The 13,533-nt window shown below is 35.2% G+C and overlaps 1 protein-coding gene across 3 annotated transcripts; it reads left to right on the forward strand.

Moving 5' to 3' along the window:
• The first annotated feature begins 4,172 nt into the window (after window positions 1–4,172).
• LOC147404618 (putative pectin methylesterase CGR2) lies at window positions 4,173–13,245 on the forward strand. 3 transcript variants are annotated; one of them, XM_086440643.1, is made up of 7 exons: window positions 4,173–4,327; window positions 4,898–5,061; window positions 5,211–5,250; window positions 5,440–5,481; window positions 11,040–11,414; window positions 12,136–12,191; window positions 12,715–13,245. In XM_086440643.1, the coding sequence occupies exons 2-7, from the start codon at window positions 4,939–4,941 to the stop codon at window positions 12,865–12,867; spliced, it is 789 nt and encodes a 262-aa protein (XP_086296769.1). In that variant the 5' UTR covers window positions 4,173–4,327; window positions 4,898–4,938; the 3' UTR covers window positions 12,868–13,245. The 3 variants fall into 3 exon arrangements, with proteins under 3 accessions (XP_086296769.1, XP_086296770.1, XP_086296771.1); XM_086440644.1 differs by having other exon boundaries at window positions 4,176–4,327; window positions 4,905–5,061; XM_086440645.1 differs by having other exon boundaries at window positions 4,182–4,327; window positions 4,913–5,061.
• The last annotated feature ends 288 nt before the right edge of the window (window positions 13,246–13,533 follow it).

Below are 13,533 nucleotides of genomic sequence, written 5' to 3' on the forward strand. Positions count from 1 at the left end.
GGGGACCGACCACGTACTAGTACTACGTTGGCAATCGGGACATGTGACTATGTGGTTCACAATAGGTAAAAGGCTCAGGTCGCTCCAGCCTGGGTGCATCAATACATCTCTCAGAATCACCTGATTAGACGGTATTGATGCCCCAGTTTGATATACCCTAAGGTACGTGACTGGAGTTGTGGCTTTCATGAATGACGTCGCATCTCCGAAGAGATCGGGTCACGCACTAGTGCCACGTTGGCTATATAGGACGTGTAAGTGTGCAAAACAGTAAATGTGCATGTGGTGTGTGCAAAACAGGGTGGGGTATGCCCGGGGCCTTTTTCAAACACATGAGCCCATGGGCCAGATTATGTCATCACATATGGATATCAAATGAATATTGATCAAGAAAATAATACAAAACCCATCACATAGAAATTAAGATGAAAGCAAACACATCACAAATATATCTGTAGAGATCATGGCACATTATATGGGCATGTAACACAAATAATAATTAATCTGATCCAACATTAAAAAGGCCCACAAATTTGTTGTCTATGGTCTAATCAAGGGTTACTTTTTGGTGATCCAAAATAAATTGAGATTCCAATAGATGTTACGTTGATGATAGAATGATAATGGTTGAGATGAGCTCACTCTCAGGAACATTAATTGTGCTAACATTAGATAAATTCGGATTTTCTGTGAATTTGGAAAATACAATCCGAACTTACATTGATGATATCTAAGGCTCCCGATAACGAAATTGAGTGAACTCAAGTTCTAAATTAATCTACTCGATGAGATCTACATTTTATTAAAAGTGCTTAAACTTAATTCTCACCAGAATGTTCTATAAAAACGTTTTAACGTTGCTGTCCCAACCTTCATTCAGAAACAATTCCAAATTTACAAATTGAACTTGCATCGAGGATATCTAAGGTTTCTGATAACGAAATTGAGTGAACTCAGGTTCTAAATTAATCTACTCGATGAGATCTACATTTTACTAAAGGTTCCCAGACTTAATTCTCACTAGAATATTCTGTGAAAACGTTTTAACATTGCTATCCCAACCTTCATTCAGCAACAATTCCAGATTTACAGATTGAACTTGCATCGATGATATCTAAGGCTTCCGATAATGAAATTGAGTGAACACAGGTTCTAAATTAATCTACTCGATGACATTTACGTTTTATTAATAGGTTTCCAGACTTAATTCTCAGTAAAATATTCTGTAAAAAAGTTTTAACATTGCTGTCCCAACTTTCATTCAACAACAATTCCAGATTTACAGATTGAACTTGCATCGATGATATCTAAGGCTTCCGATAACGAAATTGAGTGAACTCAAGTTCTAAATTAATCTACTCGATGAGATCTACGTTTTATTAAGAAGTTCCCAGACTTCTCACTAGAATGTTTTGTAAAAATGTTTGAACATTACTGTCCCAACCTTCATCATTCCATCATTTTCATATGTCAATTTGAATCTTTCATTATTTAGGGGTCATCAAAAAGTGATCCTTAATTGGAAAAAAAAAATGCAATACCCAAAATCATCTACAATCAAGACAAAAAAAATAAATAAATAGAAAAAATAAATAAAATAAATCCAACTAAATAATAAAAAAAAAACTAGGTCATCTTGACAATGCTCCCATACTTGGGGTTTTTCAAGTTTGATCCTCAATAATCCCCAACAAGTCGTCACTGAAAGCGCCCTCGATCCGCGGGGTGCGCGGATCCGCTTTTGACCCTTGAGGTTTGGGAGTTGCCATCTAGTTATTACAGTCTAAGAACCAAATTTTGACTCTAAAAGGCAAATAAACTAATCTACGAAGAAAAACTGAATCCGGGGATCACATTACGGGGTTGGAAGGTGTTAGGCACCAACCCCGCCCGGCTAATACCGGTTTTTACTTAACCAAAATAAGTCTACATTGCTAACAAAAACCTAGATAGAAAAAGAAAGAAAAAAAATAAATAAAATAAAAGAAACGTCACCTTTGAACGCAACGGTTCTTTTCCCTCAGATTCAATAAAACTGCTCCTTGTATCGTTCTCCTTACTTCGTTCTGTCTCCAGATCTGATTTCGGATCTCCGAGGCAAGGTATCTCTTCCTTAGATTTGGATTCTTCAAATTTTGTTATCGATTTTGGGGTGTTTTTGAAGGACTTCTAGATATTTTTAAGGCTAAAATCGAAGTATGGGTGTTAGGTAAGGAGTTGGAACTTCAAAATTAGGGTTTATGGGAGGCTAGGGAGGTTTTTTGACCTACTTTTCTTAGGATTTTTGATTTGATACGAAAATAGGGTGTGAGCACCTCTATTTATAGATGTTTTTAGGGGTTGATTTGGATAGAGTTAGTGTTTAATTAGAGTTCTTTTAATTAGAGTTGTGTTTTAGTTAGAATTGTTTTAGGTAGAATTGTGTTTTAATTAGAATTGTTTTAGGTAGAATTATTTTTTAGTTAGAACTCTATTAGATAGAGTTATTATTTAATTAGAATTCTATTATGATTTTGAATTTTGGTCTTATTTGATTGACTTTTAATATTTTGACTTTAGTCTTACTTGATTGACTTTTAATATTTTGACTTCAGTCTTGCTTGATTGACTTTAATTTTGACTTTAGTATCATTTGATTGACTTTAATACCTTGAATTTAGTCTTGCTTGATTTACTTTTAATTTTTGGAGACCCCTCCTCCATTATTTCTTTAATTCTTTAAACCCCTAAATGGAGGGGTCCTTAAAGAAATATCCCACGAACCCTCAACAATTTTACTTGAAAGCCCGATTGATCGATTTTTTTAATTCAAAATTTTAAATTAATTTCATCAATGTTTCACTTTAATTATTTAATATTTTATTTATTAATTTCGAAAATTTTAATTATGAGAATTGTGAAATTACCGTTTTACCCCCGGAGAGGACTTTTCACGTTTCAAGTCGATTTTTAATGTTCTACGATGTTTTAGAATCGATTTTTCGTAAGGAATTCAATGGAAATATTAGTTTGTGTCATTTATGAAATTTTTTGTGTGAAATGGTTGTGAACTTTATGAGGGACATTTTCGTAATTTTGTCAAATTCTATTAAAATTGGCAAAATGATTTATTTGGTTTCGATTTGTTGTTTTATGTGTTTGAGAGAGTTTTCCTAAGCGTAATGTAGGAGGCTCTAGGGTTGTTTTGAGGTTAGGGGTATTTTGATAATTTGATAGTTTTTTAGTGATTTTTATCGTGAAGTTTCTTTCTGATCTGCAAGATGATGATTTCTATGTTTCTGGGGTCGTATTTTCCTAGCGTAGCGTGGTTTCTAAGGTTTTGTCAGTTCAAGATACCTCATCCGGATTTTGAAACATATCTGGTAACAAAATAAAGCAATGGAATACACATCCATCATTGAGAATCATTGCGATCGGGTTGACGAGTTGATTAATCAGGCGGATGTAAAAATGGGGTGTCTACACTCATATATATGTATATATATATGGGTGGGGTCTTGTAGACATATAAAGCTACTCATAAAGCTACAATGTTTTTGTCTTAAATGGGAAAAAATGTTTGGAATGGACTGATTTTTTGTGAGGATGATCTCTGTGGTGAGGGGATCATCTTTACAAAAAATCATTCAATTCCAAAACTTCTAACCCCATCAAAATTGATTTACAAAAATTGGATGGTCTAAAATTTTTCAACTTGTAAACATGAGACTAGAAGTTTCATAATGGGTTGATTTTTGGCAAGGATGATCTCCTCACCATAGAGATCATCCTCACAAAATATCAGCCCATGCCAAACATTTTTGTCCATATAAGACAAAACTTTTCAATTAATTTATTTTCTTTCGAATATAATTTTTTTATAATAGAAGTTGCATCAGTCCTCACCAAACGCCATTTACATCTCTAATGATCAGTTATTCTGAAAAAAAACATGATTACCAAATGGACCTTAAATTGGTTTGACTTGATCGAATTGGACTCTTAACGGTACCGATCCGAGACTTAATATAATAAAAAGGAAAATGCTGAACTAACTAACTTCCATCGATACTGACCTCAGCACTTTCCTGACGTGGCAGTGTTTAGAGAATCATAGATTCTCTACAATGTATCTCGAGGAAAAAGCTATGACGTCAGCGTAGTGTTGAGGTAAGTCAGTTTAGAAAACTCATTAGATAAATAAACGGGAATTAAAATCAGAATATATATGGGTTTGGATCCGCTTAAGAGTCACCTTTTTCTGTCTTTGGGTGAGCTGAGAAGTAAAATAACAGATCTAGATCCCGCAACAAGAACTCCAGATCTCGAACGCAATCTCTAATCTCTCGTAATTTTCTACCTTTTTTTTTCTTCTTTCAATCTTTGATCGATCGAGTGTCCTCTTTGATACCTAATCGATTAATGGTTATTCCTGTTTCCTCATCTATGTTTGCATGCTTAGATCTCTGTGAATAAGGATTTCTTCTTGATTATGTCTTTAATATCTGTTGTTTTAAAATATGATATACATTTTAATGATAAAGAATTTACAATAAAATGTGCGGATCTGTTTCTGTTACAGTGTGATTGAATTACTCGTAAAATCTTTCCTCTCTTTGTTTCTTGCTCTGTTTCATAAATTTTTTCTTGGATATTAGTTAAGTATTGTTGATGTTAGAAAAATTTTGGACTTGTTTTCATCTCTTGTTTTCTCGTATTTTTCGGTTTTGTAATCCATTTGGCTTCGAGGCATTTTTTCAACAATTTACTCATTTAATTTTCAATTTCAATTTTTTTTTCTTAATTTTAAATGGTAGCAGATTGAAGCTGAAGTTTTAGTTGAGTTATTTTTCTCTTCTACCAATTAATGTTTTCTGTTTTGTTTTTTTTTTTTCAAAAAAAAAATAATAATTTCCAGTATAAAGTATTGTAGGACCATCCATCTTTAGATCAGTAACAATGTCAAGGAGGCCAGTGAATCCTACTCGACGCCTTGCGGATGGTGGAAGTGTTCCATTTGGTGGTTCATTGCATCCGAAATCACGGTCTTCACCTTTACTAACGGTTTGTCTGGTCCTAGTGGTATGTCTCATTTCTCCATTATTCTTTTCTTCATCATATTATAAATGAATAATAGGACTCGACTATAATTTATTTAGTATGATAAGGGATTGGCATTTCCTTTAAGTTCAAATACTAATGACATTTTTTTTTTCTTTTTGAAATTTCAGGGTGCAATCCTTCTTATTGGCTATTCTTATAGTGGCTCAGGTTTGTGCCGGTCTGGAAAAATGCATTTCATCACTAAATACAACTGATAATGTAGGGTTTATAGAAAATAATTTCTATTTTCTGTTCTGTGTTTGTTTAGCAGTACAAAGGTTACTTCTTTTTGAATTTAGTAGGTTTATTATTCCTTATGTCATGCAATGGACTGAACTTTTGAACTTCACATTACAGGTGGATTTGGTGGTGATAAAGAAGTTGTAAGTAAGGTTGAAGGTAAGTTGTGTTGTGATTATTTTTCTTCCCACTTGTTATTATGGGTTTCATGCCTTCAGTTTTATCTCTGTTTGAAATATGTAGATTGCAATGTTGTTTATTGCCTTATTTGATTAATGATACTAATTACTTCTATCGATAATGGTAACTAATAACATAAGATCTTCATTGTTTCCTGATGGGCGTGCTAGTTGCTCATCTTTACTAACACCCTAACAACTTATTGTTACTTTCTGTGCCACAAGGTTGTTAAAAGCGCTAGGTGGGGCCTAGGAAGTTCTCCCTTTGGTCCTAGGTGGGGTCTAGATGGGCTTAAGCAGCCCAAAAAATTATTCTTTCTTAATCTCCTCCTTTTTTTTTCTTCTACCATGGGATGCGTGCTTAGTTCCTTAGAAGCTTTTGCTTGTTGGTTTACAACATTTTGGTTAAGTCTTTTTAGCCTCAAAAAGATTTCCAGGATGTGTGACGCCATTCAAAGTTTGTATACATGGAAGGAAAGGAATTTGTGGAGAAATTGATGTGTCAATATTTGGGTATATCTAGTGGTGTAAGATCTTCAAAGATTTTACAGTATTCTTTGATGATTCTGAGGTAGGTGGAAATGGGGGTTTGTAATATTATATGTGAGGAGTAAGTTGCCTTCGATTATTGGGATATTGGGGTTACTTTTTCTCTTTTCTAAGTGGTCATCTTGACCTCTAGTTTTGAATGAAATTTTACTTATAAAAAAGGTCATGAGAAAAAGAGAGAGAAGAACTAATATAAATATGCTAATACCCGGATTATACCAACTACTAAGCAAGCTAGTAAGTCAATACAAGTACAACTAACATGTTGGTAAAATAGAAATCATGTAGCTGCCAATATGCACACCCCCCCCCCCCCCCCCCCTCTCCTCAAATGTTTTTTAATTTTAAACCTTCAATTCCAAGTTTGAGTGAATATTTGAGACAGTCATTATGTTCTAAAATCGATTAAATACCCCTTAGACCACAATTTTTATGAAAATATCACATAAAATTATCATTTTGGTCCCATCTCTTGAAACCTTGCTTAAACCAGGTAGGAGTTGCCTAGGCACTTGAATGGTCTAGGCAGCCAAAGTAGGGTCTAGGCTTAACTTTTGATAATACTTCTAGATCTCTTGATTAGCCTCCTATTTGCCTAGTGTAACATTACTCCTTTGTAACTTTGTAACCTAACCTTCTAAGCTGTTTCTCATATCCCAATTAATCCTAAGAAAATTAGTGCATTTTTTGAACATCCTTATATCCCTTAGAAAGATGTTGTTTTAGTCTAATCACCTTACCACCCTTATTCATTAAGCCTCAAACAATTACTTGGAACATTTTTTCCATCCTCCTGTCAAATATCACATGCATGTAACATGTTGCACTAGATGGGTGATCTGATATGAAAAAATAATGCACTCAAGCATCCTACTAATTGTTGAAATTAGTATATGCAACTCAAAAATAATGCCCTCATAATCTCTCTCTCTCTCTCTCTCTCTCTCTCTCTTTCTCACACACACACACACACACACACATGCACACACACACACACACACTCTAGTTCGTCCCAACAGCTCAACACTGCTATCTTTCCTTTTGGTTTGTAGAAAGATGATGATCTTCTATTTCTTAGATAGACAATACATTGTTTTTTTTTATTCATTTAAAACTTTCTTTTTCAAGGGTTCAACGCTGTCTTTGGTGAGTTGATATGAGACATTCCTGAATGCGAACATTTCTCTTTGTTTTTTCTGAAACAAATAGTGCTGGAATGGATTTTGACTGTACCAATATGTCTTGGTATGTCTCATGAGACAAAACTATATATATGTATGTATATATGAATGCTAACGTCCAATGCTTCATTTAGACGTTAGCATCCTCCACAATTTTCATTTTCCAAAAATTCCCTTTATTATTGTGTCTTCTTGTAAAAAGTAAGGGTATTTTGGTATTTGTATAGTGGCACTCTTGTAAATATAAAAATCTCAGCAGGATCTTTTAAATGGATTTATAGCATTTCTTGTTTAAGAATTTATTCTAATTACATTTTTTCTAAAAGCATTTAATGCCCAAAGGCTAAAAATGCCCTTACTTTTTTTATATTCAATGACAACATATTAAATGCAAATCAAGGGTAGTTTTGGAAAATGAAAGTTTTGGGGGATGCTAGCATCACAATGAAGCATTGCGACTCTTTATGTATTTATTCTTCTTCCAAAACATTGCCAAAAAAAAAAACAAAAAAACTACGCATGTGACCTATTACATCAGTTCATTTCAGTACCTCAAAAAACCATGATATCTTGGCTGATGAACAAGGGACTAATAATTTAGGGTGGTATATGGTGGATCTGATGCTGTCCTATGGGACTTCAAAAGAGGCATTTATTTCAAAATGGGCATTGGTGACAATATGCTCTTTTGTGATGAGGTGTGTGTGGCATGTTAGTATTTCTCTTCATGTTGCATTTCGCTGGAAAGGATGTTCTTTTGTGAGAACTTGATATGTGATGAGAATGGGATTTCTTGGTACTTAAAATTTTAAATCGTTGTAGAATTTTAATAATTGGGAGATTGATGCCATCATCACTCTTCTCAATTTGTCCAAGTTGGAGATGTGTCTTGCAATGGACAGGAGATACTGAAAAGTGGATCTCTAAAGAGATCCTTCCACGAGGAGTTTTCTACATTAAACAGGCCTAATGAGGATATCAGGGTCGCTGAACATCAGATTGATGATTTTGGACTCTGCCCTTTCCATCTAAATTGCATTCTTGATGTGGGTGTCCATGCCATATTGCATCGTGACGGTTGAACACCGAAGAAGTAGAGGATTTGTCATCCTGAATAGTTGCTGCCTTTTCCTTAGCAAGTGAAGAACCAATGGAGCAGTCTCCCTTTCCTATTTCTAGAGAGATTAAGAACTGCTTCTTAGGCTTTTCTGGAATTAGCTGGGGTTATTTGGAATGAGGTTCTAGCCTTAGTCCAAGGTTGACAGTCCAAGGCATTTTCTTCTGCAGTCCGAACCTTTCTTTAGAGATTATATCTTCCTCCTCCCCCCCCCCTCATAATCTCTCTCTCTCACACCGAAGAAGTAGAGGATTTGTCATCCTGAATAGTTGCTGCCTTTTCCTTAGCAAGTGAAGAACGAATGGAAAAGTCTCCCTTTCCTATTTCTAGAGAGATTAGGAACTGCTTCTTAGGCTTTTCTGGAATTAGCTGGGGTTATTTTGAATGAGGTTCTAGCCTTAGTCCAAGGTTGACAGTCCAAGGCATTTTCTTCTGCAGTCCGAACCTTTCTTTAGAGATATACCTTCCTCCTCCCCCCCCCCCCCCCTCTCATAATCTCTCTCTCTCTCACACACACTTGCTCTCTAGTTCGTCCCAACAGCTCAACACTGCTATCTTTCCATTTGGTTTGTAGAAGATGTTGATCTTCAATTTCTTAGATAGACAAAACATTGTTTTTTTATTCATTTAAAACTTTCTTTTTCAGGGGTTCAACATTGTCTTTGGTGAGTAGATATGAGACATTTCTGATTGCAAACATTTCTCTGGGTTTTTTCTGAAACAAATAGTGATGATATGGATTTTGACTGTACCAATATGTCTTGCTATGTCTCATGAGACAAAACTATATATATGTATGTATATATGAATGCTAACGTCCAATGCTTCATTGAGACGTTAGCATCCTCCACAATTTTCATTTTCCAAAAATTCCCTTTATTATTGTGTCTTCTTGTAAAAAAGTAAGTGTATTTTGGTATTCGTATAGTGGCACTCTTGTAAATATAAAAATCTCAGCGGGATCTTTTAAAAGGATTTATAGCATTTCTTGTTTAAGAATTTATTCTAATTACATTTTTTCTAAAAGCATTTAATGTCCAAAGGCAAAAAATGCCATTACTTTTTTATATTCAATGACAAAATATTAAATGCAAATCAAGGGTAGTTTTGGAAAATGAAAGTTTTGGGGGATGCTAGCATCACAATGAAGCATTGCGACTCTTTATGTATTTATTCTTCTTCCAAATCATTGCAAAGAAAAAAAAAAAAAAACAACGCATGTAACCCATTACATCAGTTCATTTCAGTACCTAAAAAAACCATGATATCTTGGCTGATGAATATGGGACTAACAATTTAGGGTGGTATATGGTGGATCTGATGCTGTCATATGGGACTTCGAAACAGGCATTTATTTCCAAATGGGCATTGGTGACAATATGCTCTTTTGTGATGAGGTGTGTGTGGCATGGTAGTATTTCTCTTCGTGTTGCTTTTCCCTGGAAAGGATGTTCTTTTGTGAGAACTTGATATGTGATGAGAATGGGATTTCTTGGTACTTACAATTTTAAATTGTAGTAGAATTTTAATAATTGGGAGATTGATTCCATCATCTCTCTTCTCAATTTGTCCAAGTTGGAGATGTGTCTTGCAATGGATAGGAGATGTTGGAAAGTGGACCTCTAAAGAGATCCTTCCACGAGGAGTTTTCTACATTAAACAGGCCTAATGAGGATATCAGGGTTGCTGAACATCAGATCGATGATTTTGGACTCAGCCCATTCCATCTAAATTGCATTCTTCATGTGGGTGTACATGCCATATTGCATTGTGACGGTTGAACACTGAAGAAGTAGAGGATTTGTCATCCTGAATAGGTGCTGCCTTTTCTTTATCAGGTGAAGAACCAATGGAACACTGTCTCCCTTTTTTACCTATTTCTAGAGAGATTAGGAACCACTTCTTCGGCTTTTCTGGAATTAGCTGGGGTTATTTGGAATGAGGTTCTAGCCTTAGTCCAAGTTTGACACCCCAAGGCATTTTCTTCTGCAGTCCGAACCTTTCTTTAGAGATTATATCTTCCTCCCCCCCCCGCTTCATTTTGTAGTGTCTTAAATAACTGAATGCATGGATTTTTTTAGGCAACGAGACTTCTACTGGTGACAGCATCATGAACTTGAAGGTGACAGTTTCCTATTGGGTCTTTAGTTCTCGTGATAGAAGGGGGCATTTGTTTCTAAGACCATTTCAATTGGACTTAGATTGTTTATTAATTTTTCTAGTTCATTGTCATTTTGTTTGCCTCAATGAGATTCTCTTACTGCTGCTGCTGCTTTTCTTTGTATTCTCTTCCATTTTTTAATTAGAGTTCTTTTTGTTTTTACTAATGAAAAAAAAAAAAAAAAACAATTTATGGAGAGTTTGTATCCAAAGTAGCTGTAAAGAGAACACATTTCTATGAATCTTTATCTGCTTCATGCACCTTAATACTTTCCAAAAAAAAGGAGTGCACATTATTCAGGATAAGAGGCTAGGAATTTCCTGCTTATAGGAGCCTCTTATTTTCTTTATACAATCTATCTAGGTGAACCAAGACGAAATAATACCTTCAATTCAAGTCTTGCATGGATAAAGGAACTACATGTGCTCATTTTAGGAGAAATTTTTGGGCCTACACTAGTTTTTTCTCCCTTTTTACCCATCAAATCTTTACTATAATGTGAAGATGTCAACATATGCCCTATAATGCAGGTGATCTTTCATGCACATCAGAAGTTAAGAGAGCAATGCCTATTCTGAAGAAAGCATATGGTGACAACATGCATAAAGTTCTGCATGTAGGCCCTGACACTTGTTCTGTGGTCTCTAAATTGTTAAAAGAAGAGGACACTGAAGCTTGGGGTGTGGAACCATACGACATAGAGGATGCAGATGCTTACTGCAAGAATCTCGTGCGCAAGGGCATCGTGCGTGTGGCTGATATCAAGTTTCCTCTGCCCTACAGAGAAAAATCATTTAATCTGGTTATTGTGTCTGATGCATTGGATTACTTGTCTCCAAAATACCTTAACAAGACTCTTCCAGACCTGGCAAGGGTTTCTATGGATGGTCTTGTTATTTTCGCTGGTAATTCCCTAAACAACTTTACAACATTTCGAATTATAGATCTATGTGCTACTATAAGAATTTTTTTACAAGTGATGCTTTTTACAACCGACAACTTAACTGGTCGCTCAATGAATATTTCCAAAGTATCAAACATAAATCAGTCTTTTTATATCTTTAATATGTCAAGCAACTTCTAGCTGTCAAGAATGAACCGCACTCGCTTGATATTTTTTATGGAATTTTTCATTTGTATTCTTAATGTGGGCCTCTTTATGTGGTTCATTAGTGTTAGAAGCGAAACCCAAAGAGTCGTGATCCAGAATGGTGTCCCCTTCGTAAAGCAAAATAAGGTGTCTATGTGGCACATGTTTGTTGGGAAACAAACACATTGGGCTGCGTGTCATGCCAAAAATCGCTTAGTTTGGAGCCCAGTGCTCTTAAATTCGTACTAAAACACGCCACGTAGACACCGTTTTGGATCCTAACTCAACCCAAAATACCTCTGAATAAGTTTCCATATCCAATATAATGACGAATGCCTCTGTATGGATCTTATTTGGTTTGTGGATTGTACTAGTTATTCAAAACGAATTAATTGATTTCTGAAAACTTTATGCACAAGAGTCAAGCATTTAATTTTATGTTACTGTTGCTAAGATTTATTTGGTATTTTTTTTTCTCTCCATAAAAGATCATCAGTGTTCCTGTGTTTTCATTGGTTTTCCATTTTCATTTGAAGGTTATCCAGGTCAGCAGAGAGCTAAAGTTGCAGAGCTGTCCAGATTCGGGAGACCGGTAAGTGGCTACTGCTTTGGGATTTCAATTGGATTGTGTTATTTCTTGAAAATGTGATCTTGGATGTAAATAGACTGCTGAATAATTAAATTTGTATCTTTACTCTATTATAATGAGATAAGGCCAAGTAGAAGTGGTTCGACACCAAGATTTGAGAGGCCATAATTGCCTTCCTTTTTTATTTAAAATTTAATATAATTAGGGTCATTTTGGTCAAAAAACCAAGAAAATTGGAACTCACTGCCTCATAAATTAATCATGTCCCTTAATTTTCAAAATTACAAAATTACAAAAAGATCCTTTTTTATTATGTAATCTTCAAAATCTCTTTAATCAACATTTTAAGTTGCAACCTAGTCCTTTTGATATGTGTGCGTTTGCACGTGCCACTTTCTAGTGAACATTCTATGTCCTAGTTTGTTGTGTATTGTGTTCTTGCCTTCACAGGTCTTATGTGACTTAACGTAACCATGCACTGATCTTGAGTATGAGACTGACAGTTAAGAATATTTTCGTTTTCAAGGCGAAATTGCGTAGTGCATCTTGGTGGATACGGTATTTTGTGCAAACTGGCTTAGAAGAGAACGAAGCTGCCATCAAGAAGTTTGAACAGGCCGCAAGCAAGAGGTCTTACAAGCCGAGCTGCCAAATTTTCCACCTCAGCTCATATCATTGATACTCAACAGAACGCCGTCACATTCTTGGGGCCTTTCACTACAACAAAGTCAAAGCGAAGGGTGTTGCCAGCTCTCATCTGAAACATATTCTTCAGTTGTGATTACATTATGTCGTGTTCCAACCATAATTATATATTTTCTGATTGAGTTTTTTTTTTTTTTCCAGGAATTTAGCATGAATTGGTTTCCGTATTAAGCATAAATTAGCTTTCCTTTGTCCGCTCTGTTGTAAATGCCAGGAACATTAGTTGTCTTGTTATTTTTTTATCTTTCCTAGGTTGTTTTCCCATAAAAAAGTATGTCGATAAAAACGGTGTTTCTAGATACATTTCGTAAGGAATGTCTTTGCCTACATTCATTTATATTTTGTGGAGATCTGCAATTGTGTTTTTGAATTTTTGTTTTTCAGGTTCAATGTTCCACTGACATGTGATATCGAGTTTCCTTTGTGGTGTTCTCAATGTTCTTGAGAGCTCATTCAGAAACAAATCAAATAGTAACGTTCAACTGTTTTAACCAATTCGAGAAAACTTCCAGTTTCATATCCATATACTTGTGTGAAACTTCTCTTAATCATGGAGTTTGTGATCGTTTCTCAATCATGTCATTGGTTGTTATGTTAGAGTTGGGGCAAAGTAGGAAGTTGCACCAGGTCCAAAGTCTGA

This window comes from Akebia trifoliata, chromosome 4, assembly GCF_017979445.1.
Source record: "Akebia trifoliata isolate Shusen 1 chromosome 4, ASM1797944v1, whole genome shotgun sequence".
In the NCBI taxonomy this organism is placed as follows: domain Eukaryota; kingdom Viridiplantae; phylum Streptophyta; class Magnoliopsida; order Ranunculales; family Lardizabalaceae; genus Akebia; species Akebia trifoliata.